Source organism: Muscardinus avellanarius, assembly GCF_963383645.1.
Source record: "Muscardinus avellanarius genome assembly, chromosome: 8".
Lineage (NCBI taxonomy): Eukaryota > Metazoa > Chordata > Mammalia > Rodentia > Gliridae > Muscardinus > Muscardinus avellanarius.
In genome coordinates, this window is record NC_137794.1 from 111,338,818 (window position 1) to 111,362,997 (window position 24,180).

At 42.2% G+C, this 24,180-nt stretch overlaps 1 protein-coding gene across 6 annotated transcripts in view; it reads left to right on the plus strand.

Annotated features, from left to right (window-relative positions):
• Positions 1-5,763: 5,763 nt before the first annotated feature.
• MAP3K4 (mitogen-activated protein kinase kinase kinase 4) overlaps positions 5,764-24,180 on the plus strand; it is a gene marked incomplete at both ends in the record, with an annotated part of 117,138 nt that continues 98,721 nt past the window's right edge. For all 6 annotated transcript variants that reach the window (XM_080700804.1, XM_080700805.1, XM_080700806.1 and 3 more), the window contains one exon: positions 5,764-5,885. In XM_080700804.1, coding sequence (XP_080556930.1) covers positions 5,764-5,885 — 122 coding nt within the window. The remainder of the gene's footprint in view (positions 5,886-24,180) is intronic.

The following is a 24,180-nucleotide window of genomic DNA, read 5'->3' on the forward strand; positions in this document are numbered from 1 at the left end:
TGTGTGTGTGTGTGTGGTACTGGGGTTCCTGGAAACCCTTCTGCCTCCAGGCTACACTCCCAGACCCATTTTTTATATTTTTATTTGAAAACAGGGTCTCTTAAGCCAGCACAGCTGGCTTCGAACCTGCACGATCCTCCTGCCTCTGCCTGCCAAGCACGGGGATTACAAGCGTGCGCCACCACGCCCAGCCCTGATTTGATTTCTTTGAAACAGGGTCAAACTAAGTTACAGAGGGCCTCACAGAGTTGCTGAGGCTGGTCGCAAACCCGCGATCCTCCAGTCTCAGCCTCCCGAGTACTGAGATTGCGAGCGTGCACCACTGCACCTGGCTATTTTTTTAAGCACATGACTTTTAATCCTTTGTTAATAATTTGGAGTCCCGAGGGACTCCATTTATGCTTTGTACAGAGGAGAATGTCTGAAATAAAGAAGTGATTTGTGTCCTGGTGGAGAAGTAACAAAAAGGATAAGAAAAAAAAAAAAAAAAAGAAAGCAGAGGTCTTACATAAATGCCCACTACTCAGACAAGAAGGATGAGACTTCATCTTAAGACGTACTTAAAAGGTGCAGCTACTATCTTGTTCATATGCAAAAATATTTGTGTTTTTCTACTAGGGAGAAATAGCCGTCCTTGTACTACTTGTGGCAGCCCAAGTTCTTTTTACTGCTGTCTTCACAGGGCCTGCCTCCCTTAGTGCTGGGCTGGACTGAGGATGACTCAGTCCTTCTGGGCACTGGCCGGCTGGACTCTCTGTCATCTTTGTGCTTCTGCAGAGCTGGGAGAGCTGGAGAGGAGCCACCGGGACCAGAGAAGGGCAGGCGGGCCAAGTCCTTGAATGCTCACAGGCATCTGCGAGGAAGAGCTAACAAATACTGTGGGTAAGGGAGCATCTTATTTGAAGCCCCATGCTGATGACAATGTTAAAAACCACAGACTTGAATTTTTAAATTTTTATTTTATTTTTAATTTTTTTGCGGTACCAGGGATGGAACCCAGGGGCATTCGACCTCTGAGCCATGTCCCCAGCGCTAATTTTTTTTTTTTTTTTTTTTTTTTGTGGTACTGGGGGTGGAACCCAGAGGCTTTCTACCTCCGGGCTATACTCCCAGACCTATTTTTAAATTTATTTGGGGAAACAGGGTCTCACTAAGTTGCTGAGAGCCTCACTAAGTAGTTGAGGCTGGCTTCGAACCTGTGCAATCCTCCTGTCTCAGCCTTGGGGATTACAAACGTGTGCCACCACGCCCCGGCTCCCAGCCCTATTTTTGATTCTTTAAGTCTCACTAAGTTGCAGAGGACCTCACTAAGTAGCTGAGGCTGTCCTTGAACAGCAATCCTCCCCTCTCAGCCTCCCAAATGCTGGGATTACAAGCATGCGCCACCACGCAAGTACAGAACCCTACTTATTGCATACATGGCACAAAAATTCTCTTTGAACTAATGTGACAAAACCTGTAAAAGTAACTGTCTGATAATATATTATCCTTGATGAGATGCTAGGATGCTACAGTAATGCCCTTTGCACATGCATGTGTGGGCATGAGTGTGCATACATACATGTGAACTAGTTTAAGTTGCTGAGGCTGGCCTTGAACCTGTAATGTCTTGTCTCGACCTCCCATATGACAATATATCTGGCTCAGTCCTTTTATTTTTGTTTTGAGACAGGATCTCAGTTGTCAGGACTGGTCTTGAGAGACCCTCCTGCCTCGGCTTCCAGACTTGCTGTGATTACGGGCATGTCCCAGTGTGCCCCGCTGCTTTGTAACTCATTATAAATAAGTTCAGCAAGGGCTATGTGAATTCAGTCTTGAGGACATGGGGAGAGGCAAGTCTCTAAAGATTTTGTTTTCATTGCTTTAAAGAACATAACTAAAAGCACAAGGAGACCAGCCATATGCTCAACACTAATATAAATTTAAATGGAAACCTACTTATAAGAGCAGCTCCTGAATGTGACTGTAAGGAAGGGAGTGAGCTGCTGCTGCTACGGCTCCTCCCCCTCCCCTTCCCCTCTTCCTCCTCCTCCTCCTCCTCCTCCTCCTCCTCCTCCTCCTCCTCCTCCTCCTCCTCCTCCTCCTTCTTGTTCGTACTGGGGGTGGAACCCAGGGGCATTCTACCTCTGAGCTACACCCCCAGCCCTATTTTTTAGTCCTTTATGTTTTTTTCAAACAGTGTCACAAGTCGCGAAGGACCTGAACCATGATCCTCCAGTCTCTGCTTCCCGAATGCTGGGATCTTCCTTCCTTCTTATGTGGACTCTCATTCTTTCTCTCTCTCTCTCTCTCTCTCTCTCTCTCTCTCTCTCTCTCTCTCTCTCTCTCTCTCCCTTCCTCCCTCCGTCCCTCCTTCCCTCCCTCTCGATGCTGGGGGTTAAATCCAGGGAAATTCTACCTCCAAGCTACACCCCTAGCCTGATTTTTTATTCTTTATTTTGAAACAGGGTCTCACTAAGTGGCAGAGGGCCTCACTAAGTAGCTGAGGCTGGCCGAGAACCTGCGATCCTCCTGTCTCAGCCTCCCAAGTGCTGGGATTACAAGCGTGCGCCACCACATTATGTGGACTCTTTAGCCAGACAGAGGGGTCCAATTAATACAAGAGTTGACTAACAGGAGAGAAGCATAAAAGATTTTTTAAATTATACATGAACATGGGCATCTTCACAAAAAACTGACATCAGCCGGGTGTGGTGGCGCACGCTTGTAATCCCTGCGCTTGGGAGGCTGAGACAGGAGGGTCGCATGGGCTCGAAGCCAGCCTCAGCTACTTAGTGAGGCTTTCAGCAACTTAGTGAAACCCTGTTTCCAAATAAAATTATATATATATATGTCTGGGAGTATAGCCCAGAGGTTAGAAAGCCTCTGGGTTCCACCTCCAGTACCACCAAAAAAAAAAAAAAAAAAAGCAAAAACAAAAGACTGACATCTAAAAATGACTAAAACATGATGCTTTTATATTTCTTAGACAAAGAATAATCAATTTGTGAAGGTAAGACAGGATGAATGTCCATCTAGACTAGCGTGGTAAGCTCTAGGGAGGTTATTAAGAGATAAAGTGGGGAGGGGTATGTAGGAGCTAGTGGAAAATAAAGGTTACTTATGCGTTTGTTTATCTAGGTCCAATGGCAGCCCCAATTACCAGCACCGTTTTGTGAAGGGCATCCCTCCCCAAAGGATCTTTCTGTTTTGCTGCATATAGGAAATATAAGGCCAAATGGCTCTTTCTGAAGTTACAGTTCCTAATGTGATTTCAGATTGAAATAATCAATATCCCAATTTGTCATATTTTGAGATGGCATGTCCTTAACTCCTTCCTAACAATATTTGCGGAGGCCCTACTCTATGTCAGACACGGTGCTAGGCACAAACATATCTGGACCCTAGGCAGACCACAGAATGAAGAATAGCCTCTGTCTTATCCTGGAGCAAATAGCATTCATTCGAGTAGAAAGAAGATCAGGCAAAAAACAGGATACCTGGGCCCAGTGTGCAGAAAACAGTGCTGCCCCAGTGCCTTTGAATATTCAGTAGCCGTTAACCTAGGCCTCCCCGTGCGCTGCAGGGTATGGTTAGTTAAGTGTAAATTTGTTTGAATCCTGCTAAAATAGACAGTACCCTCAAGTGGAAACTGGGGAAAAAAGTCATACCATCTCTCTAAGGCTGGTCGTCTGTATGTGTCCAGTATTTTGTCATCTGGGCACAGGTGTGTGTACCTCAGCCATCTTAAAGTTGGTAGTTACAGTTAACGGGAAAACAAACATCAAAGAATACATAGCACAGAGCTTTTTGGAGGAGTGGGAGTTTTTATTTTATTATTCAAGAGTTGACATCTCTAATAAGCCTTCTAAGAAGGATTCTGGCTCAGTGAGTTACAAAAGAAATTAGTAGAGAACTCGAATTACAGAAAGCATGGGGATACTTTGCTGTGCTGTTCACATATCCGGGAAATAAACCAGTGATTTAAAAATTTATATATAGCCGGGCGTGGTGGCACACGCTTGTAATCCCAGCATTTGGGAGGCTGAGACCGGAGGATCGCAGCTCGTGGACAGCTTTAGCTACTTACTGAGGCCCTCTGCAACTCAGTGAGACCCTGTTTCAAAATAAAAAGAATAAAATATAGGTCAGGGGGTGTAGCTCAAAGGTCAAATGCCCCTGGGTTTCATCCCCAGACCCGCAGAAAAAAAATTATATAGTTTCTATTAAGATAAAATCGGTTTATTCTCTTGGTATCCTGTTTGTTTTCTTCCTTTCTCAGGCTATTAGTTCTACGATGAAATGGCTGGGTTTGTTTTGATCACTGCTACATCCCTGAAGGCAAATTGTGGAATAAATGAAATAAAAACCAAATCAAAAATTCAGGTCTATCATGTCTTATATATACACATATATAAACATTTTTGTAATAAAGAAAATAAAATAAAGCAATTCTTTGACTACAAAGAAATTTTGAAACCTTTGTGTGAAACAGCGACCTTCAGAACTGGCCTTTAAAATCTATTTGCACTGGGCGTGCTGTGCTTGGGAGGCGGAGACAATAGGATCACACAGGTTCGAAGCCAGCCGCGCTGGCTTAAGAGACCCTGTTCCCAGATTTAAAAAAAAAAAAAAAATATATATATATATATATATATATATATATATATGAAAATAGGTTTGATGTAGCCTGGAGGCAGAAAGGTTTCCAGGAACCCCAGTACCACCCTCCCCCCCAAAAATCTATTTGCACTAAAATTTTTCTGTCTTGGTTACTTTTCTCACCAACCATTTGTCCCAAACGTGTGTTTTACATATCAAAGCTCAACCGGTTTTTTCTTTTTAAAATCAGCACATTGAAATGAATAGAAACAGACATCATTTTAAGTGAGGCTATTTATTCAACTGACTCTAGATTTCACTCGGGAAATCTTTGTAAATGTTTGCAACTAAAAGCTGTTAAGTCCTACATGGTCTTTAAGACTAAATGAAAATGGGGTTTCAATAGATTTTTAATAAGTCCAAAGTAATCTTTAGAATGTCCTCTTTCTTTTGTTTCTTTACTCCCCCCTCCAGTTTCTAAACAACCATTCCAACTTTCTGGAGCATCCATACCTAACCTTGTGCTACTGGGGTGGGGTGGGGTGAGAGCAGTGTTCTCTTCTGCCTGGTGACCCGAGGGTCTTCAGTGGTTTGGTTTCCGGCGAGTTTGTTTCAAGCCTCAAAAGTCTGAGCTTTAAGAGGCCGGCGAGGGAACGCGCTTTCACGCTCGGAGCTCTGGGCGACTCAGTGACATCATTCCTATTTCTGAAAGATGGGATCCAGGACGGTCCGACCTTTGGCGGCGGCGACCGACTGGCTCAGGTTCTGAAGCACTTAGCTAGTCCTGGCCGACGCCTAGCCGCGCAGACCTGCCTCTCCCTGGTGTCCCGGGATCCTCCGGCGCCCTGGGGACCGTCAGGACCAAGAGAGGAGCCCAGCCCGCCGCCGGGTCGACTCTGCCGCGCAGCCTGACACCTGACGGGCTGCGGGAGCCGGAGCCCCGCCCCGGCCCCGCCCCCGGCCCCGCCCCCGGCCGCCGCGCGCGGAGGCGTGTCCCTCGCCGCCCGCCGTAGCCGGCGCTCGGCCGGCGCCGTTCCCAAGATGGCCGCGGCGCGCACGGCTCCCGCGGCGGGCTAGAGGCGGAGGCGGAGCCGAGTCACTCACTCCCGCACTTCGGGGCTCCAGTCCCCGCTCAGGCTGCAGCCAACGGCCCGCGGCGGCCATGCGGGGCTGCGTGCACGGATGAGAGAAGCCGCGGCCGAGCTCGTCCCCCCTCCCGCCTGCTCCGTCACGCCTGCCGCCGCCATGGAGGAGCCGCCGCCGCCGGAACCCGAGCCCGAGCCCGGGCGCTGCCTGGCGGCGAGGTGAGCGCGGCGGCCCGGCCGGCCCGCGGCGGAGGGCCCCGGGGCGGTGCGGACGCGGCGGGCGGGCGGGCGAGGGGGCGTGGGCCGATCCCGCCGGGGCGCGGCGAGCATCCCGGCGCGGGCCCGGACCCTGCACCGCGGCGCCCGGCGCAGCCCCGCGGAGGCCGCCCGAGCCCGCCCGGGGGTCCCTCCCTCCGCTCGGTGGGGATGGAGGCGGCCGGGCAGCGGGTGTGCACGGGCCCGCGCCCTCCGCTCTCCCCTCCCGCGCCCTCCCCGCCGCGAGGATGCCCGCCGACTCTCCTGGGGGAAATGCGCGCAGCCGTGCAGACGGGCTGGTCGCTCTCGCTTCCTGAGGCCTGTCCTGCGCTCAGGAGTAGCGCTGTGCACATTGTTGCTCACACGTGCAAGTCAAGTTAACTGATTTGTGTAAACTTTGCTACAAAAGGAAGCGCCAAAACGGAACTTGGTTCCCAAAGCATTGTGGCATTCTCGTTCATAGAGATGCTTAATTATTTTCGGGTCTGTATTTCTTTTAATTGGGAAGTAAACGTAACATAACCAGTTCTTTGCCTCTTCTCTATTTGTGTGTTCCAATGTCCTCTCCTACTCTGTCCTTTGCATCCCACAGTCAGCTTGCAAACTGCTGCCCCCTGTCCCCTGTAATGAAAATACTCCACAGCTCCTCCCATCTTACGGTTTTGCTTTACAGTTCTAGGAATAAGGCAGTGAGTGTCTTTCTTTCTTTCTTTCTTTCTTTCTTTCTTTCTTTCTTTCTTTCTTTCTTTCTTTCTTTCTTTCTTTTTTTGCTTAAAGAGCATTTAAGTCTGGAGCTATAGTTAGAATTGAGCAGATAAGTCACTTTTTTTTTTGTCTTTACCGACTGGACCCAAACGAATTCCCGCCAGGTGCAAGTCGCAGGTCGGCGGGAGGGATGCCCAGCAGCCCCGGACCCAGCGATGTTTAATTTTTATAAGCTGTGAGGAAAGACCTTGCTTTACTTTCCGTATTTCTAAGATACTTCTGAGAACTTTTAAGAAACAGCTTCACCGAGTAATAGTAAGGTGTAAGGAGAATTCCTTTTGAATTCATCTAACATACTTTAGAAGCTTGAGAAAATTTGTTAATCATTCCGTTTTTGAGCAGTTTTGACCCCTTTAAACTTTCTTTAAAAAATTATTGTGAACATTTATCAAAAGCTTAAAATGCTTATTAAATCACGTCCCCTAACTCCTTTAGTCTTTGTTACAGCCTTATGAGGTAGTCCTCTTATTATCTCTTTTACACAGGAGGAAACAAGCCCAAAGGTTAAATATCTTGTCCCAAGTCGGACAGCTGGTAACGGAGGGAGGTCTGATTGCATAGTCCAGGTATTAACCATGATGAAGAGCTATGATTTCCCTACCCACACATCAGAAGTTATAATTCTGCACAACCATCCTCTGGGAGAAACGAACTTGAATATTCTTAGGTAAAAGTGAAAAGGGCAAAGAAATGAGCACGTACTACAAAGATGATTGCTTTCCCAGGGATAAAGAGGCCTTGGTTTTCCAGCCAGGCTTCTTTCTCTCTTTGTTATAATAAAAATAGGTCAGGATAATGGGCTGCATCCAACTTCCAAGTGAACAGCGGTGTACAGAACAAGAAGATCTTAGAAATATTTTTCTTAGCAACATTGCAGTTAATTTTACAAAAGCAAATCTGTGAAGCTGAGTACTTGACAGCTGTCATTTTGCCCTTTTTATGCCCTCATTGCTGCTACCACCTCTTCCATGCACAGAGCCGACCTCGGGCAGACTTACTGTAGATCGTGGGTAGACGATGTTGCAGGGATTCTCCCGTTGTTTATTTGAATTTTTCGCATGCTTTTAGCCATTTAAAGGAAGCTCATTGTGCACATTCACAATGTTGTAAATGCCATCTTTTGACACACTGGCGATCAGTAATGCAACTACGTGCGCCACCAGGTTAACTGGTTTGCGACAGACCAGAATAAAACTGCCAGCCTTGTTCATGTACTTATGTCTACATTGATGAGCAAGGTTGTACTAGTGCACAGGGCTTTAGCAGCATTCAGGCCTGTACATGTTGGCCTCCCAAGCTGCACTGCAAGCACGCCACTGTGGCAGCTGCCAGCCAGCCGTTGACATCTGCGCCGTGCGTGCTTTCCTCCGGACTCTAGTTGGGCAGTGGATGAAGAACACAAAACACGTTGAGAGGTGAGCGCGCTCTTGTAGTTTTACGGCTTATTGTCATTTGCGGATATGTCTCGTCCTTAGTTTTGGTTAAGAACCCGTAGTAAGGATGGTAGTTGTTCTGAGTGACTAAACTCTGAAGTAAACATTCCTTAAGATTTCTGTTTCAAGCTTCTGAGTCAGTTTTAGGAGGATCCTGAAATAACTAGGAGAGGTATAGAGTTAATTTGGAACAATTTACCTTTGTGATTTCTTGGGTCTGTGCACTTAAGAAAACAGGATAAATTGGCTATTAAGTCTGATATAATGCCCCTGTCTACTGTAACCTTTCATTTAAAATATTTATGTTAATTATGCCCTCATCATTGTTCTCACCTACCTTATAAGTACATGTCAGTGAATCTATTTCTTTAAACTAATGATTGACTCCACTCTGGTTCCCTTAATTGTCATATTGTTAGAAATTGCTGGACCTACTTCCTGTCTATTCTCCTGCTGTCTTGCTGATCTTGTTCTGGGTGCTACTGAAATATGAGGTTATGAAGGTCTTAACTACTTGTGTTTGCCTTAATAACTTCCTGTTACTTAATAATTCCTCATTCCTTAATGATTATCTTTTAGTATTCTCTTGTCTGTCTTCTCATTTGAGCAGATGTATGCATTCTGTTTAAAGACTCTTAATGTCACCCACCAGTAGGCTATTGGAAATAATTTTCTTAAAGAGGAAATGGAGTTGGGTGTGGTGGCTCACACGCCTGTAATCCGGGAAGCTGAGACAGGAGGATCAAAGATTTGAGGTCAGCCTCAGCAATTTAGAGACCCTTAGAAATTTAGCAAGACACCGTTTCCAAAAAAAAAAAAAAAGGGTGGGGAGTATAGCTCAGACTACCTCTCTGGGTTCAATCTCTAGAATATCACAAAAAGAGGAAAAAGAAAAGAGAGAATATGAATGAATGAGAAAAAGGAAGAGATATCAGAAAAGGAAATTGGCTGACAGTTCAGAGAAAGAGCGAGAGGGCAGGGGGGAGTGGGGAGAGATACCAGAAAAAAAGAGATGGGCTGACAGTTCCAGGTCTTTATAGGCCAGTATCGCCTTGCCAGCTGAGGCCCAGCTGCTGGGCCTCGGCTTTTCAGACACAAACTGGACTTTGTGCACTGCCATTGTGTTTGCTTGTGCTTGAAAAGCTGAAGTGTAATGAGATTGGTTGGTAAGCATGGCATTAGCAAGGGGAATGAGTGGTCTTAGTGACTGATACTAAGAGACCAGGGAGGCTGGCTGCATCCCTGCCAGGCACACCCCGCCTACTTCTAGTCTGAAAGGCAGACAGGGAGACTTACCGTGCTGGGTGCTCACTTTTCACTTATTTTAGGCTCCACGTGGGCTGTTCCCCCACCCCCATTTGGTTTTTAGTATCTTTGTGCTTAATCTAATTAAGCCCCACTTTGATTAAAGTATGACAGACCTTGCTTTTTTTTTTTGCTTTAATTTCAGTTATATTGTATCCTCTCTCAAAAATATTTAAGAAAACACTCAAATGTAGGGTAGATTTTTACTAATGTATGTCACAGAGGATCACCTTACTGTTTCTTATGTCCCCATAATTTCTCCCACTTCCTGTGAAGAATCTTTTGGCATAGTTTCTGGAAAGGGTAGGGCAAAGATGTCACTGGTTGGTACTTTCATAAAATTCTCTTTGAATATTGTGTTAAAATATTCAACAAAATATTCAAAGAGGATCATGACAGTATGTGGTTTTTCTGGGTTTAAGTCATAAAATTAGGTTAAAAAAATTAAAATTTTGAGCTGGGCGTGGTGGTGCACACTTGTAATCCCAGTACTTGGGAGGCTGAGACAGGAGGACTGCACGGGTTCGAAGCCAGCCTCAGCTTAACTTAGGCTCTCAGCAACTTAGACCCTGTTTCCAAATAAAAATATAAAATAGGTCTGGAAGTGTAGCTCGGAGTTAGAAAGCCCCTGGGTTCCATCCCCAGTACCACACACACAAAATTATAATTTTAGGCAGCAATTAAAATACAGTTTTAAAGAATACTTAGTGACATGGGAAAATACTCATATTACAAGTCTTTTGTGGAACTTGAGTATTTTTAAAAAGATTCCCAAGTACATCAACTGTATAATATACCCCCACTGTGTTCAGTGCAGGAAGCAAATTATAACAGTATTCACAGAAGGTGTTAGTCCAGATTTGAGGTGGCTGCTCAGCTCCTACAGGGTTCTCCACCAGCTCTGTCTTGCCTACCACCTTTCTTCCCTGTCCTCCATTTGGAAGCATCCCTTTCTGGATTTTAGCTGCCTGGTACAAATTGGAGCTACTCTTATGGACTCCTGGCTGTAGGAATGAACATTTGACACAAGCCAGAACATTAGGGTTCTTTCCTAGGACTTTTCAAATCGGAGCCAGGGAAATGCTCATTTTGGTGACTGAAATGTGTTCTGTGACTGGTGAGTCTAGAGCTAGCTTCCCAGAGCTGTGGCCAGTCCATGGAGAACTTGGTCTCAGCAGCATTAACTCCCAGAGAGAAGCAGGGACTGAAAGATCGGGCCAGTTAGTTCCCTCTTATGCTAGGTTCACTCTCACGCTTTCTCTTGATTTGACATATGAACGAATACATCTTCTGTTAAATTATTAATTTGATTTAGCCTCTTAAAATCAAATACTGTGACCCCACCTAAAAAAGTATCTATGTATATAGAAAAAAGCTGAAGGGTTACATACCAAATTTTCCTAAAAAATTTTATAATGGCCAGGCGTGGTGGCGCACGCTTGTAATCCCTGCGCTTGGGAGGCTGAGACCGGAGGATCGCACGGGTTCGAGGCCAGCCTCAGCTACTTAGTGAGGCTCTCAGCAACTTAGTGAGACCCTGTTTCCAAATTAAATATAAAAAAGGTCTGGGAGTATAGCCCGGAGGTAGAAAGCCTCTGGGTTCCACCCCCAGTACCACCACCAAAATATATATATATATATATATATATATATATATATATTGAACATGTTACATGTTTTTTAAAATATAGGGCTTCTAATCTTAGCTGGTACATTTATAATTTTAAGTCTTCTTTGTTAACTAAAAACTGAAACTGATACGATTCTGCAGGTCAGAATAGTTGAATCTGTCAATCTTTTTACTTTTGGTGGGGGAAATTTTGAAAGAAAAATCGATACATTGTTTTTATTTGTAATACAAAGTTTATATAGGAACATAAAATGCATGTATAGTTAAACTTGGTTTTCTCATAAAAGTTTGGGAATTAGTTTGTCAAACGTATAAGTGTTTGGCTTTTATTCAAAGAATTAAACATTTACAAATGCAGGTCTGGGGGTGGTAGACCCCACAAGGTCATTTCCTCCAGCTGAGTTACACATTTAGAGCTGGGAGGCAACTTGGAGATGATCTGTGCTTCCTGTCTGGGGGAAAACCTGCTCCAGAGGCTGCTGCTATCTTTGGGGGTGGGATGCTGGGGACTCCCCTGCTCCCCTGAGTAGCCCCAAAGCCACAGCCATCTTCAGCTACCTGAGTGGTAGCCCGGCCTCTGCTCAAGCCCACTGGAGCAGTTCCTTGGTCACTGTGGAATGCTGTATTTCCTAGATCAATTAGACTTTATAAGATCAACAGAGAGGAAAGATCTGTTTTTAGAAAAGAATGCTAGAAAGTTGGGCATGGTTGCACACCCTTGTAATCCCAGCATTTGGGAGGCTGAGACAGGAGGATCTCATAGCCTCAGCTACTTAGTGGGGCCCTTTACAACTTAGTGAGACCCTGTTTAAAAATAAAAAATTAAAAATAGGGCTGGGAGTGTAGCTCAAAGTAGAATGCTCCTGGGTTCTGACCTCAGTACTGTAAAAAACAAAAAACAAACAAACAAACAAAAAACTTCCAAAAGAATACTAGGGAAAAATATATGAAATCTCCTTCAAAATCATTATACACAACTTTTTTTCCTTCATGCAGCTTTAGTTCACAGCATAAATAGGAGTGGTGGTCAAACCTTTTCAGATGAGTTCTGATTCTTCTCTGTGCTGTCCTTAGATCTAGCAGACAGTAAAATTGGAGTTTTTGTCCGTGGTAGTGATTTTAAAACTTGTGATTGTGACCTACAGTAAGAAATATATTTTGAGATGGTATTTTTGTAGCAGAAATAAATATTAAAACATTTCATTTTGGGTGGTACTGGGGATTGAACTCAAGAGCATTCTACCTTTGAGATGCACCCCCAGCCCTAATTTTTATTCTTTATTTTGGAACAGGGTCTCACTAAGTTGCTCATGGCCTCACTAAGTTGCTGAGGCTTGCTGAGAACCTGCGATTCACCTGTCTCAGCCTCCCAAGTACTGGGATTACAAATGTGGGCCACCACACCTGGCCTATGATATATTTGACCTTGTAATATATGATGCACTCTGGTAATCCTCATTTGGTTCTGTTAAAAAGTATTCATCACAATCTACTAAATTGATTTTATTACTTAGAAATGGATTGTGGCCTCAGTTAGAAAACCATGGCTCTGCTGAAAATGAAAAGGATGCTAGTGTACTTTGTACCTGTTTTTTGAGATGTTCAGAACAAGGACAGTGTCTGTCCACTACATGATTAAAGGGAACTTTGAAGAAGAATCCAAATACTTCTTCCTTGAAAACAGCATTATTTCCCAGTACTTAGGAGGCTGAGACAGGAGGATCGCAGGTTCGCAGGCAGTCTCAGCAACTTAGTGAGGCTCTTAGCAACTTAGCTAGACCGTGTTTCCAAATAAAAAATAGAATAGGGCTGGGGCTATAGCCTAGAGGTAGAAGGCCCCTGAGTTCCATCCTCAGTACCACAAAAAAAAAAAAAAGAAAAGAAAACAGCATTATTACAAATTTTTTTTCATCTTAATGTATGCTAGGTATGGTGATATATGCCTATAATACCAATATTTGGAAGGCTGAGACAGGAGGATCACAGGTTCAAGGCCAACCTCAGCAACTTAGTGAGACCCAGGCTGGTGTCCAAAGGCAATAAGAATGCATCTTACCTTGTCTCTCAGGCTGTTCCCTTGGTTGCATATCCTTAAAATATAAGAACTATAAGTTCAGTTTAAAGCTTTGGATTGATTTTACAGTAAAATTAGGGTTGGAATATGTGAGTGCCTTAGGTGACGTATTCAGCTTTCTCTAAAGCACTCACCTGAATTTAAAGGTTTTCAAATTGAGCAGTTGGAAGGGAAAAAAATGGAACTCATTTTTTCCTGATGTGTGTGTGGAGGGGTGGTGGGGGGAGAGGAGATAGAGAGGAGACACATGGGCACTCGGGGGTGCAGTAGTTTGCTTCAGTCTTCTCAAGATTGCTCACTTAGGGGTCAACCTTGACATAGCCCCCTAGATTACAGGCCCTTCTGTTTATGTCCCTAGAGTTCCCTATAGTTTTCTGCTGTAGTGTGTGCCACCGTTTGCAGGAATATATTTATACTCATATTTGCTTATTTTCTGTTGCCATCAGTGAACATGGAACTCCTTGATAGCAGTGACTGTTGTTTTGCTCTACTTCTGTGTCCTAGTTCCTGGCACAGTGTGTAACAGTGAGTAGGTTCTCCACTGATACTTGTTGGGTGAAGGAGAGAGTGCATATTGCCTTCCTGGAGACCCAGTGCCTGACACATGCACTGTATCGAACCTGTAGCAGATAGCTTAAGAGAAAAAGAGATTCTTGCTGTATCCAAAAGTAAAACCCACAGCCATCCTTCAGCAGTTGATTCAGGCCTGTGGAATTCTTGTTCCACTTGATCTTCAGTTAGCAGTCTCATGCATCCATTTTCTTGACCGGAGTCCTAGGAATCCTGACTCAGTCCATGGGTATCTCCTCAGAGCTGTTTAAACATGCCCTCAGAAATTTGTACCCAAAAGTACCTGGCATAGTCCTTTACCACAAGCCCCGGGACAGCCCTCATTTGTTGAAGACAAGCAGTCTGGCCAGGAGCTAGCTGATTGAGTAAAGCAACCTGTCTGTAGATGACAGAAACCTCAACGGGGCTTAAGACTGTATTTATTAATGATAATTTTCAAAAGACCAATGAGGATTCCTTACAAGAATAAGGCAACTGCTAAGAATGTATATTCCTGTGACATTATAAAACATTATACTTAGAAACATTCTGTCCAAATTTTTTTGGACTTTTATCTTGCTTCACACATCACAGGAATATATCAAAAGTACCAAGTAAAGGGCTTCAATAAATCTGAAATGTGTCAGGAATACCTGTGTATATTTAAGCAAAATCTGTAGGTAAGTGATGGGAATGTCTGTTTGAAAGCTACTGGCCTGGCACAGTGGGGCCTGCCTGTGATTCTAGCTACGCAGGAGGCTGAGGTGGAGACAGCAAGGTGGGGCTCAGCCCGGGCCACTTAGTGAGACTCCATCACAAAGAGCAGGGAAGGGAAGGCAAGGGAAGGCAAGGGAAGGCAAGGCAAGGCAAGGCAAGGCAAGGCAAGGCAAGGCAAGGCAAGGCAAGGCAAGGCAAGGCAAGGGAAGGGAAGGGAAGGGAAGGGAAGGCAAGGGAAGGCAAGGGAAGGCAAGGGAAGGGAAGGGAAGGCAAGGGAAGGCAAGGCAAGGCAAGGCAAGGCAAGGCAAGGCAAGGCAAGGGAAGGGAAGGCAAGGGAAGGGAAGGCAAGGCAAGGGAAGGCAAGGCAAGGGAAGGCAAGGCAAGGCAAGGCAAGGCTCCTGGCGCAGAGGATGCTAAATTCGAATGAAAAAAGTTGAGACCAGGTGAACATTAAAAGAAAAAGTAGTCCAAATTGAGTGTGCTGTGTGTTGTCTGATGTCCAGCACAGCAGCACTGAGATACTGATAAATGGAAACTTGTCGTGGCCAGTGACCGAACTGAGAATTCTCTGGGAACTCTACAGCAAACAGTGTCTGAAATACAACATTTTACCCATACAGATTCAATCTCCGAGAGGATAAGCATTGTGGCTGATTTGGTAACTCATCAGTAGTAACGTACTGAATAATCTGAACTATTTTTAGCATTTCTTCTTTTTTATTTTTTTAAAGGTGAAAGAACAAATCTTTGTGATTTCCCAGGAACCTGCTGGGAAATCTCAAAGACAGTTTTAGGTACAAAAGATAACATTTATGATTTGATTTGGGGAAGGCACAATACCAGCATTGTTAGGAGATTTGAATACTTTTTTTGGTGGTACTGGGGTTCCTAGAAACCCTTCTATGTATATATATATTTTTGGAAACAGGGTCTCTTAAGCCAGCCTGACTGACTGGCTTCGAACCTGCGCGATCATCCTGTCTCTGCCTCCCAAGGGCGGGGATTACAAGAGTGGGCCAGGCTTGAATACTTTTAAGATAGGATCATGGGTGATCCAGAAACAGTAGTTGGCTATATTTTTAACCAAAGTGAAAGGAGAAACTAAAAGTCAGCACAGGGAAGTAATGAAGCTCCTAATAAGCCACTTTTTTTTTTTCTTAAGCAATCAAGGATATAGTAAGTCAGCATAAGCCATAGGTTATCATAATAAAACACAGAATTTTTCGCTATTTGGGTAGATATCACAGAAAGTAGAGTAACTTTTACAACCTTTTTATAAGAGCTAACAATCTAAGAAACTTTTGACATTGTAACAGAGAAACCACATTTTAGTTTTATAACAGTATATTTGATAATAAAAATCTTTTTGAAAATCTTATTTAAAAAAACAGCTTTAATTATGAGAATAAAATTTCTTTTCCATGAACTTCATATAGCTTTCTATATTCAAAATGAATGCATTTATTAATAAACTTAAACACATATAGCCTCTTCATAGCATATAAAAATAAGAAAAGTATATAAACTTAATTGTATTTAACAATGCTTTAGTATTGTCTTAGGAATGGTTTAGTATCTTGTGGATATTCGTTAACAGTTTAATATCAATTAAAAAGTTTTAATTTATCTAAAGATCTAGCCAGTATAATTATTATTGAAATAAAGTTTGTCAAAATAATTCAATGTAGATAAGAGAATTCACATTTTTTGTAATCTTAAACATTAAGCAGATGTAATATTAGCTTATTCAATCAGCAAACCTATAGGTTTAGGAAGGATATAAGTAGAATAAAAATCTATGTATGTATTATACTTAGTGAAAAGTCAGGGAAAATGAGCTGTTTTTATTAAACTAACAATATAGTCTCATTCCATCAAAGATTTACCTAAATTGTGTGAACTTGAACTATTAAACTGTTTGAGTTAATTTCCATAATTCTCCCCCCTCTTCGTTGTATTAAAGCTTTAGTTTCCTTAATTTCTGGAGATTTTAGGAATATTTAGTTTATGGAAGTACATATTTACCTGTAAGTCAGTCAGAATAGAGCTACATTAAGAGATTCTATAATGTAATTTGGCGTAGCCATCTGGCGATAAGGATGTAGGCACTCATGCGGTGAAAGGTAAAGGCCTGAGTTATAGGTGTGCAAGCATGGACATAGAAAGGCAGCATACTCAAGCATAAGCACAAGTATACAATTCACCAATTCAGAGGTCCATTCTTGGTTGACAGGAAATTCTTAATTGACTTGAGCTCAAAATAGACAAGTAACAAAAGCTACAAAGCAGATGCTTTTTTTGATTTTTCACCCAGCAAGGACAAGATCCCTGTAACCCATTAATTTGGTTGTAGAGATTAACAAAAGACCAGGCCCTGAAACTAAAAGAAGTCAGCAACAGACATAAAGCAGATCTCCAAAATAGTCAAAATTGGTTCCTTACTGTGCCCCTGGTGGCCAAGGTCCAAAGCACAGGACCAGGAGTTGGACTGGCTTTGAGTCCCCAGTCCCAGTCAGGCGCAGGACAGAGGGATCCCCGAGGCCTTGTTACTTGGCCGATTCCCTGCGGATCTGAAGTGCAGTCCCTGTGTTGAGCCCTGGCACCAGAGCTGAGAGGCAGAGTGCACCCTCGGAGGAGCTCAGAGAGGCTCCGGTCCACTGATGAGGGCTGCTCTTAGTGGACTGCTCAGAAGAGGAGGACAAGCACGGGGCTTCTACACAGGAGTCGCGGAGGAGACATGGAGAAGAGTCCTATCTCACACACCGGGACCTGGCTGTCCTCTGAGATAAGCCGTTCTTGGAAGGCAGAGAAATTTCCTTCCTATTACTCTCTTTAAGCAGCTCAAATACTGATTACTAGCTGTCATGAGTAAAATGTGTGCTTGCTGAGCGCACTGTGACTTGATAGGGAATACCTTCATTTCTATCAAATAGTTTGAAGTAGTTTATTGAATTGTAACTATCTGGACATGATCTTTATAGCCTGTGAGATTCTTAAAGTGAACCTTCTCTCATTTTAGAAAATTGCTTTGGTTCAGATTTACATTGGTGCTTCTGCTCTCGAAGTCTTATGCCTATTTAGTGTCTTGAAATTGTGCTGTCTCATGCCTATTTAACATCTTGATATTGCGCTTTTAGAGAACAATAATTCATCAACTATAAGATGCCATCGACTGTAAGATGCACCATAGTTTCTTGTGTCACTAAGGAAAACAAAACTGCAAGTAAACTGACACAGTGCTTTATAAAAAATATTGGTTGTAGTGCAGTATCAGAAAATATTGGTTGTAGTGCAGTATCAGAGATGTTGTGATGTTGAAAAAAATGAGTCTTGAAATCAGGGAAATTGGGCCGTGACTCAGTCAGCTTTTACTGTGAACTGTGTAAGTAGGGCAAAGCTGCTGGCTTGCTCGGCGGTCCTGGTCAGTTCACGAAGAGCAGAACGGAAGTGGGATAGGATGGAAAGAAAGTGGGCCGTGGTGATTTTTATTGCGTAATATTTGACGTAACTGGACTCTACTGTAGGAGCCTCTGTTACGTAGCAACTAGGTGTGAGCCCCACTGTCTGTTTTCTCCTGTTTCTCTTCCAGGAAGCAGTTTGTGATTTTAGGAAACCTTTTATTGGACTTATTTTCTCTCTCTCTTTTTTTTTTTTTACCATTATAAACATTAAAAGTATTTTTAGAATAGTCTGTATGTAGATTCAAGATGTTTGGAAGTGCAGTCGCAATGTCAAAGTTTGTGTTTTTTTTTGTGGTAGTAGGGATGGAACTCAGGGGCATTCTACCTCCGAGGTACACCCCCGGTCCTTTTTTAAAGTCTTTTTATTTTTTAATTTTTAATATTTTAATTTTTTATTGGTGCATTGTATTCCTACATCATATTGGGGTAAACTTGTGTGGACATACATGTACACATCACCCATTTGGCCCCTACCCAATTCCCACCCTATTCCCATTCCCTCGCCATCCCTCCTTCCCATGCTTGGCTTAGTGGTTGACTTCGATATGTTTTAAGTACATTGTGTACTTTAGAGATTTTCCTTCTTCCCCCTCCCATCCCCTCATTTATAGGTTGTCTTGTTTGTTCTGTAGGATTTCCTTTTTCATCTAGCATTCCTCCTATGACCCATTTCTCCTTAGCTTTCACATATTAGAGAAAGCATCCAATTTCTTATTTTTTTGTGACTGACTAATCTTGCTTACCATAATCTCCCCCAGTTCCATCCATTTCCCTGAAAATGATGTCATTGTGTTTTTTTTTAATGGCTGAGTAAAAGTCCATTGTGTACATAACCCACAATTTTGTAATCCATTCATCTGTTGATGGGCATCTTGGCTGGTTCCATAGTTTGGCTGTGGTGAATTCTGTAGCTATGAACAGAGATACAAATGCATTAGTTTGGTAGTTTGGTTTTCTTTCTTTTGGGTAGATACCCAGAGGTGTTATTGCTGGATCGAAGGGTAAATTTGTTCTCATTCTTCTGAGAATCCTCCATACTGTTTTCCAAAGTGGTTGCACTAATTTGCAATCCCACCAACAATGTTTTAGAGTTCCCACTTCTCCGCACCTTTGCCAGCATTTGTTGTTTGTGTTTTGAATGATTGCCATTCTAGTTGGAGTTGGGTTAAATCTCAGGGTAGTTTTGATTTACATCTCTCTGATTGCCAATGATGTTGAGCATTTTTCATGCATTTATTGGCCATTAGAATTTCTTATTTTGTGAAGTGTCTAGTTCGGTTGCCCATTTTTTGGTTGGATTATTTGTCTTCTTAGTGTTGAGTTTCTTGAGTTCTCTGTATAATACATTCTAGATATTAGTCCTCTATCAGAGGGTAGGTGGCAAAAATCTTCTCCCATTCTGTTGGCTCTCGGTTGAGGTTCTTGACAGTTTCCTTTGCTGTACAGAAGCTCTTCAGTTTCATGCAATCCCACGTATTGATTCGCCTTTTAGTTTGTTGTGCCTTTGGGGTCTTGTTGAGAAAGTGTTTATCTGTGCCTATGTTTTGGCTCTTTTATTTTTTGAAACAGGGTCTCACTGAGTTGCGAAGGACCTTGCTAAGTAGCTGTTCGTGATCCTCCTGTCTCAGCCTCCCGAATGCTGGTTTTACAAGCCTGTGCCACCATGCCCAGCAAGGTTCGTGCGTTTTAATTTTGATCTGTTTTATTTTTTGTGTGCAAAATTTTATATATGGAATTTATATGAAATGGGCCGTGTGTGTGTGTGTGTGTGTGTGTGTGTGTGTGTGTGTGTGTAGTATTGGGAATTGAATCCAGGGACATTCTACCTCTTGAGATACACCCTCAAGTCTGATTTTATTTTTGTTTTAAACCAGGGTCTTACTAAGTTGCTTAGGCTGGTCTTGCACCTGTGATCCTCTTGTCTTAGCCTCTCAAATACTGGGATTATAAGGGTGTGCTATCATACCTGGCTTGGGCATTGTTATTATTACTATGTTTTTTTTTTTTTTTTTTTTTTGCAGTACCGGGGATTGAACCCAGGGACATTCTACCTCCAAGCTACACCCCAAGTCCAATTTTTTCTTTATTTTGAAACAGGGTCTTAACTGAATTGCAAAGGGCCTCACCAAGTAGTTGAGGTTGTCTGTGAACAGCAATCTTCCTGTCTCAGCCTCCCAAATGCTGAGATAACAAGTGTGCACCACCATGCCCGGCTTGGGGCATATTTTTACTATCTTTGACTTAATATTACCAGTGCTTGTCAGAATTTTTGTGCCAATTTCTACCAAGAATATATGAGTTTATTCTTGCCATTACAATAATTTTTAAAGCCTGTCATTATGATAGGCCAAAGATAAATATGTTTTTAGCCCATCTAATGAATTGTACAGTTGCCTATCCTTTATTTTCTTTTAAGTAGAGTAGATAAGGTTGACAGCATTATTAAGCCTATTTAAAATCAGACCATGCTGTATTTACTACCATCAACCCTTGTTAAATGCCAAGCAATAAAGTTTATTTGAGCAGTTTACAGAACAGTTTATCCTGCCACATGTAAGTGGCTGGTAGTATTTTTATGCAGCTTTTAAGTTTACAACTCTGGAAATGTGGAATTAGGGTTTGTTTTAGGCAGACTTTTTGTGGTAAAGCTTTGGTTGTGCCCTTTTGTGCCTTTTTCCCTCAGGGTGTGTGAAGTGCATGGTCCCTAAGAGGCCGCTGCCCAGGGAGGACCTGTGGTGTGCTTGCTGGGCACGGCACGGCACGTAGTTCAGACATGTGGACAGGGAGAACAGAAGGGAGCCAGGGGGGTGGGGGGCGCAGGAAAGAGAACAAGCGATCGCTCTTTCCCCAACAGCAGCTTCTCTCCTAATAGGGTCTTAATAGGGAGGTCTTAGGGAGAATTTTAAAGTAAAATACTTTTAATGGAAATTTCTCTGGAAGAATAAACCAGATTGACTCCTTTAATGAGGAGATTCCCAACTAGACACTGAAGTTGGCCTGGAGTAAAATGATACAATGACAGTGTAGTATTTTTCTTTTTTTTCTTTTTTTTTTAATTTTATTTTATTGGTGCACTGTATTCATACATCATAGTGGGATACAAACTTTTGTAGACATACATGCACACATCGCCCAGTCAGCCCCCACCCGATCCCCACCCCATTCTCTCCCCATCCCTCCCTCCCATGCTTGGCTTAGTGGTTGACATCTAGTATTATAGCAATTTATCCAAAATTAACAATGATAATCTCACATAACAGTTTCATTTGTCTGATACCAAGCTTTTGATGTCTTAAAGATAACATTTCAATATTTCTTTTTGCTTTCTTTCTTACCAGAGAATATTTTTTTCTTTTTTTTTTTTAGGTGAAACTATCATATATTTATTTTTCAGAAAAAAATCTATCCTGATATGGAATATGGACTCTAGATACCCAAAACAATCTCGAAGCAAAAACAAAGCTAGAAGATGTATATTTTCTGATTTCAAACCATATAAAGCTACAATAATTGAAACAGTGTAGTACTGTTCTAAAGGCAGATATATAGACCATTGGAGTTAAATACAAGCCTAGAGCTAACTTCTTCCCTATATTGTCAAGTTATTTTTGACAAGGTTTCCACGAAGATTTGGTGGTGGAAATAATAATCTTTTAACTAAATATTGTTGAAAAATAATAATTACATGGAAAAGAATAAAATTGGACCCTTATTTAATCCCACATACAAGTATTAACTCAAACTAGATAAAAGACCTAAATATAAATCTTTATTTATTTATTTATTTATTTATTTATTTTTCTTTTTTTTTAATTTTATTTTATTGGTGCACTGTATTCATACATCATAGTGGGATACAAACTTTTGTAGACATACATGCACACATCGCCCAGTCAGCCCCCACCCGATCCCCACCCCATTCTCTCCCCATCCCTCCTTCCCATGCTTGGCTTAGTGGTTGACATCTAGTATTATAGCAATTTATCCAAAATTAAAAATGATAATCTCACATAACAGTTTCATTTGTCTGATACCAAGCGTTTGATGATTTAAAGATAGCATTTCAATATTTCTTTTTGCTTTCTTTCTTACTAGAGCATATTTTTTTCTGTTTTTTTAGGTGAAACTATCATATATTTATATATTTATTTTTCAGAAAAAAATCTATCCTAATATGGAATATGAGTTCTAGATACCCAAAACGATCTTGAAAAAGAACAAAGCTAGCAGATATATATTTTCTGATTTCAAACCATATAAAGCTACAATAATTGAAACAGTGTAGTACTGTTCTAAAGGCAGATATATAGACCATTGGAGTTAAATACAAGCCTAGAGCTAAATTCTTCCCTATATTGTCAAGTTATTTTTGACAAGGTTTCCACGAACATTTGGTGGTGGAAATAATAATCTTTTAACTAAATATTGTTGAAAAATAATAATTACATGGAAAAGAATAAAATTGGACCTTTACCTAATCCCATATACAAGTATTAACTCAAAATAGATAAAAGACCTAAATATAAATCTTAAGACTATAAACTTTTAGGAGAAAATCTGGGTCATAAAACCTCACAACATTGAAATTGGCAGTGATTTCTTGGATATGATTTCAATGGCACAGGCAACAGAAGAATATACAAACTCCCTAAAAAATAAAAGAAAATATTGTATATCCAAAGACAATGTAAACAGAGTTAAAAGTTACTAATAGAATTGGATAAAATATTTCCAAATGCTATATCTGAAGGTATATTAATATTCCAACTAGAAATCCTAAAAATTAACAACAATAAAGGCAAACAATACAACTTAGAGATAGGTAAAAGACTAACATAAATAATGAATCTCCACAGATAACCAATCTTAGTTGTCTGTTGGATGGAAACTCTTGTTTCTCTGGTTCTGGTGGGTGTTACCTATTTCTTCTTTGTAGTTAATCTCTTTGAGTATTTTCTCTAGCGCTGGTTTTGAAGACATAAATTCCTTCAGTTTCTGTTTGTCATGGAAGCTTCTTATTTCTCCATCTAATTTGATAGAAAGTTTTGCTGGATAGGAAATTTTTGGCTGGAAGTTGTTTTCTTTCAGAGTTTGGAATATGTTACTCCAAGCCCTTCTGGCTCTCATGACTTGGTTTGGGAAGTCTGGAGTGATTCTAATTGGTTTGCCTCTGAATGTCACTTGGCCCTTTGTTTTTGTTGCCTTTAAGATTCTCTGCTTGGCTTCCACATTGGTCATTTTGACAATTATATGGCGTGGGGATCCTCTTCTCGGATCCTGTCTAAAGGGAGTTCTATAAGTTTCCTGGATCTGTGTATCAACCTCTTGCTCTATATTTGGAAAATTTTCTGCTATTACTTCCTTGAAGAGATTGTTGATCCCTTTGGTATCACTTTCTTTTCCCTCCTCTATTCCAATTATTCTTAGGTTAGCTCTCTTAAGATGGGCCCATATTTCTTCAATGTCAGATTCCTGCTGTTGGATATCTTTTTCTAGATTAGAAACTATGCATTCATTTTTGGATTGCTCATCTTCTAAGAGCGAGATTCTGTTCTCCATGTGGTCTAATCGGTTGTTTGTGCTTTGAATTGAGGCCTTTACTTCATTAATTGCATCCTTTATCTCTTTTTGGCTCTCTCTGAGTTCTTTTTGAAGCACCTCTATTATTTCTACAGTTATTTTCCTGATTTGATCTTCTAGAAATCTCTGATTTTCTGTTTTATCAGGTTCTGATGTTGTGGGGTTGTGCACATTCATTACTTCAGTGTTATTCCTCTTTCCCATGATTTCGGAGGTTTGTGCCTTCTCTGGGTTCTTCCCTTGGGTCACTATGGCTTCACTTAAGGTGCTCTGGATCTCGAGTCTGTATTATCTCAGACCCCACTACTCCTTTACTGGGTTGTATCACAGAGTCTCCGACCCAGGGAGTCGATAGAGGCTGCTTTAGACTGTGGGGGGTGCCAGGTTGCACGCTCTCCTATGGTGTGATATCTCTGCCACCACCACTCCCTCACTGGGTCAAGTCCCAGGAGGCCCAATACTGGGATTTCTCCTCTGTGGCCCGCAATTTGACTCACTGTTCTTGAGTACGTAGATGTAGCTGTACTGGACTCGGTGAATTCACTGCTGCTGCCGCCGCCGGTGGCAATATGGCGCCTCTGCCACGCCCTTGGCCATGAGGCTGGCGTATTTTTTCTTCTCTGGTTTTGATTTCCACTCTGAATCCCTGCAGCGTGTGCTGAGCTCAGCCACTGGGAGCTTTAAATGCTGTCTGCGCCGAAAGATCCCGCCTGGCTGTTCCGCATCGGCTCACCTCGGCTTGCTG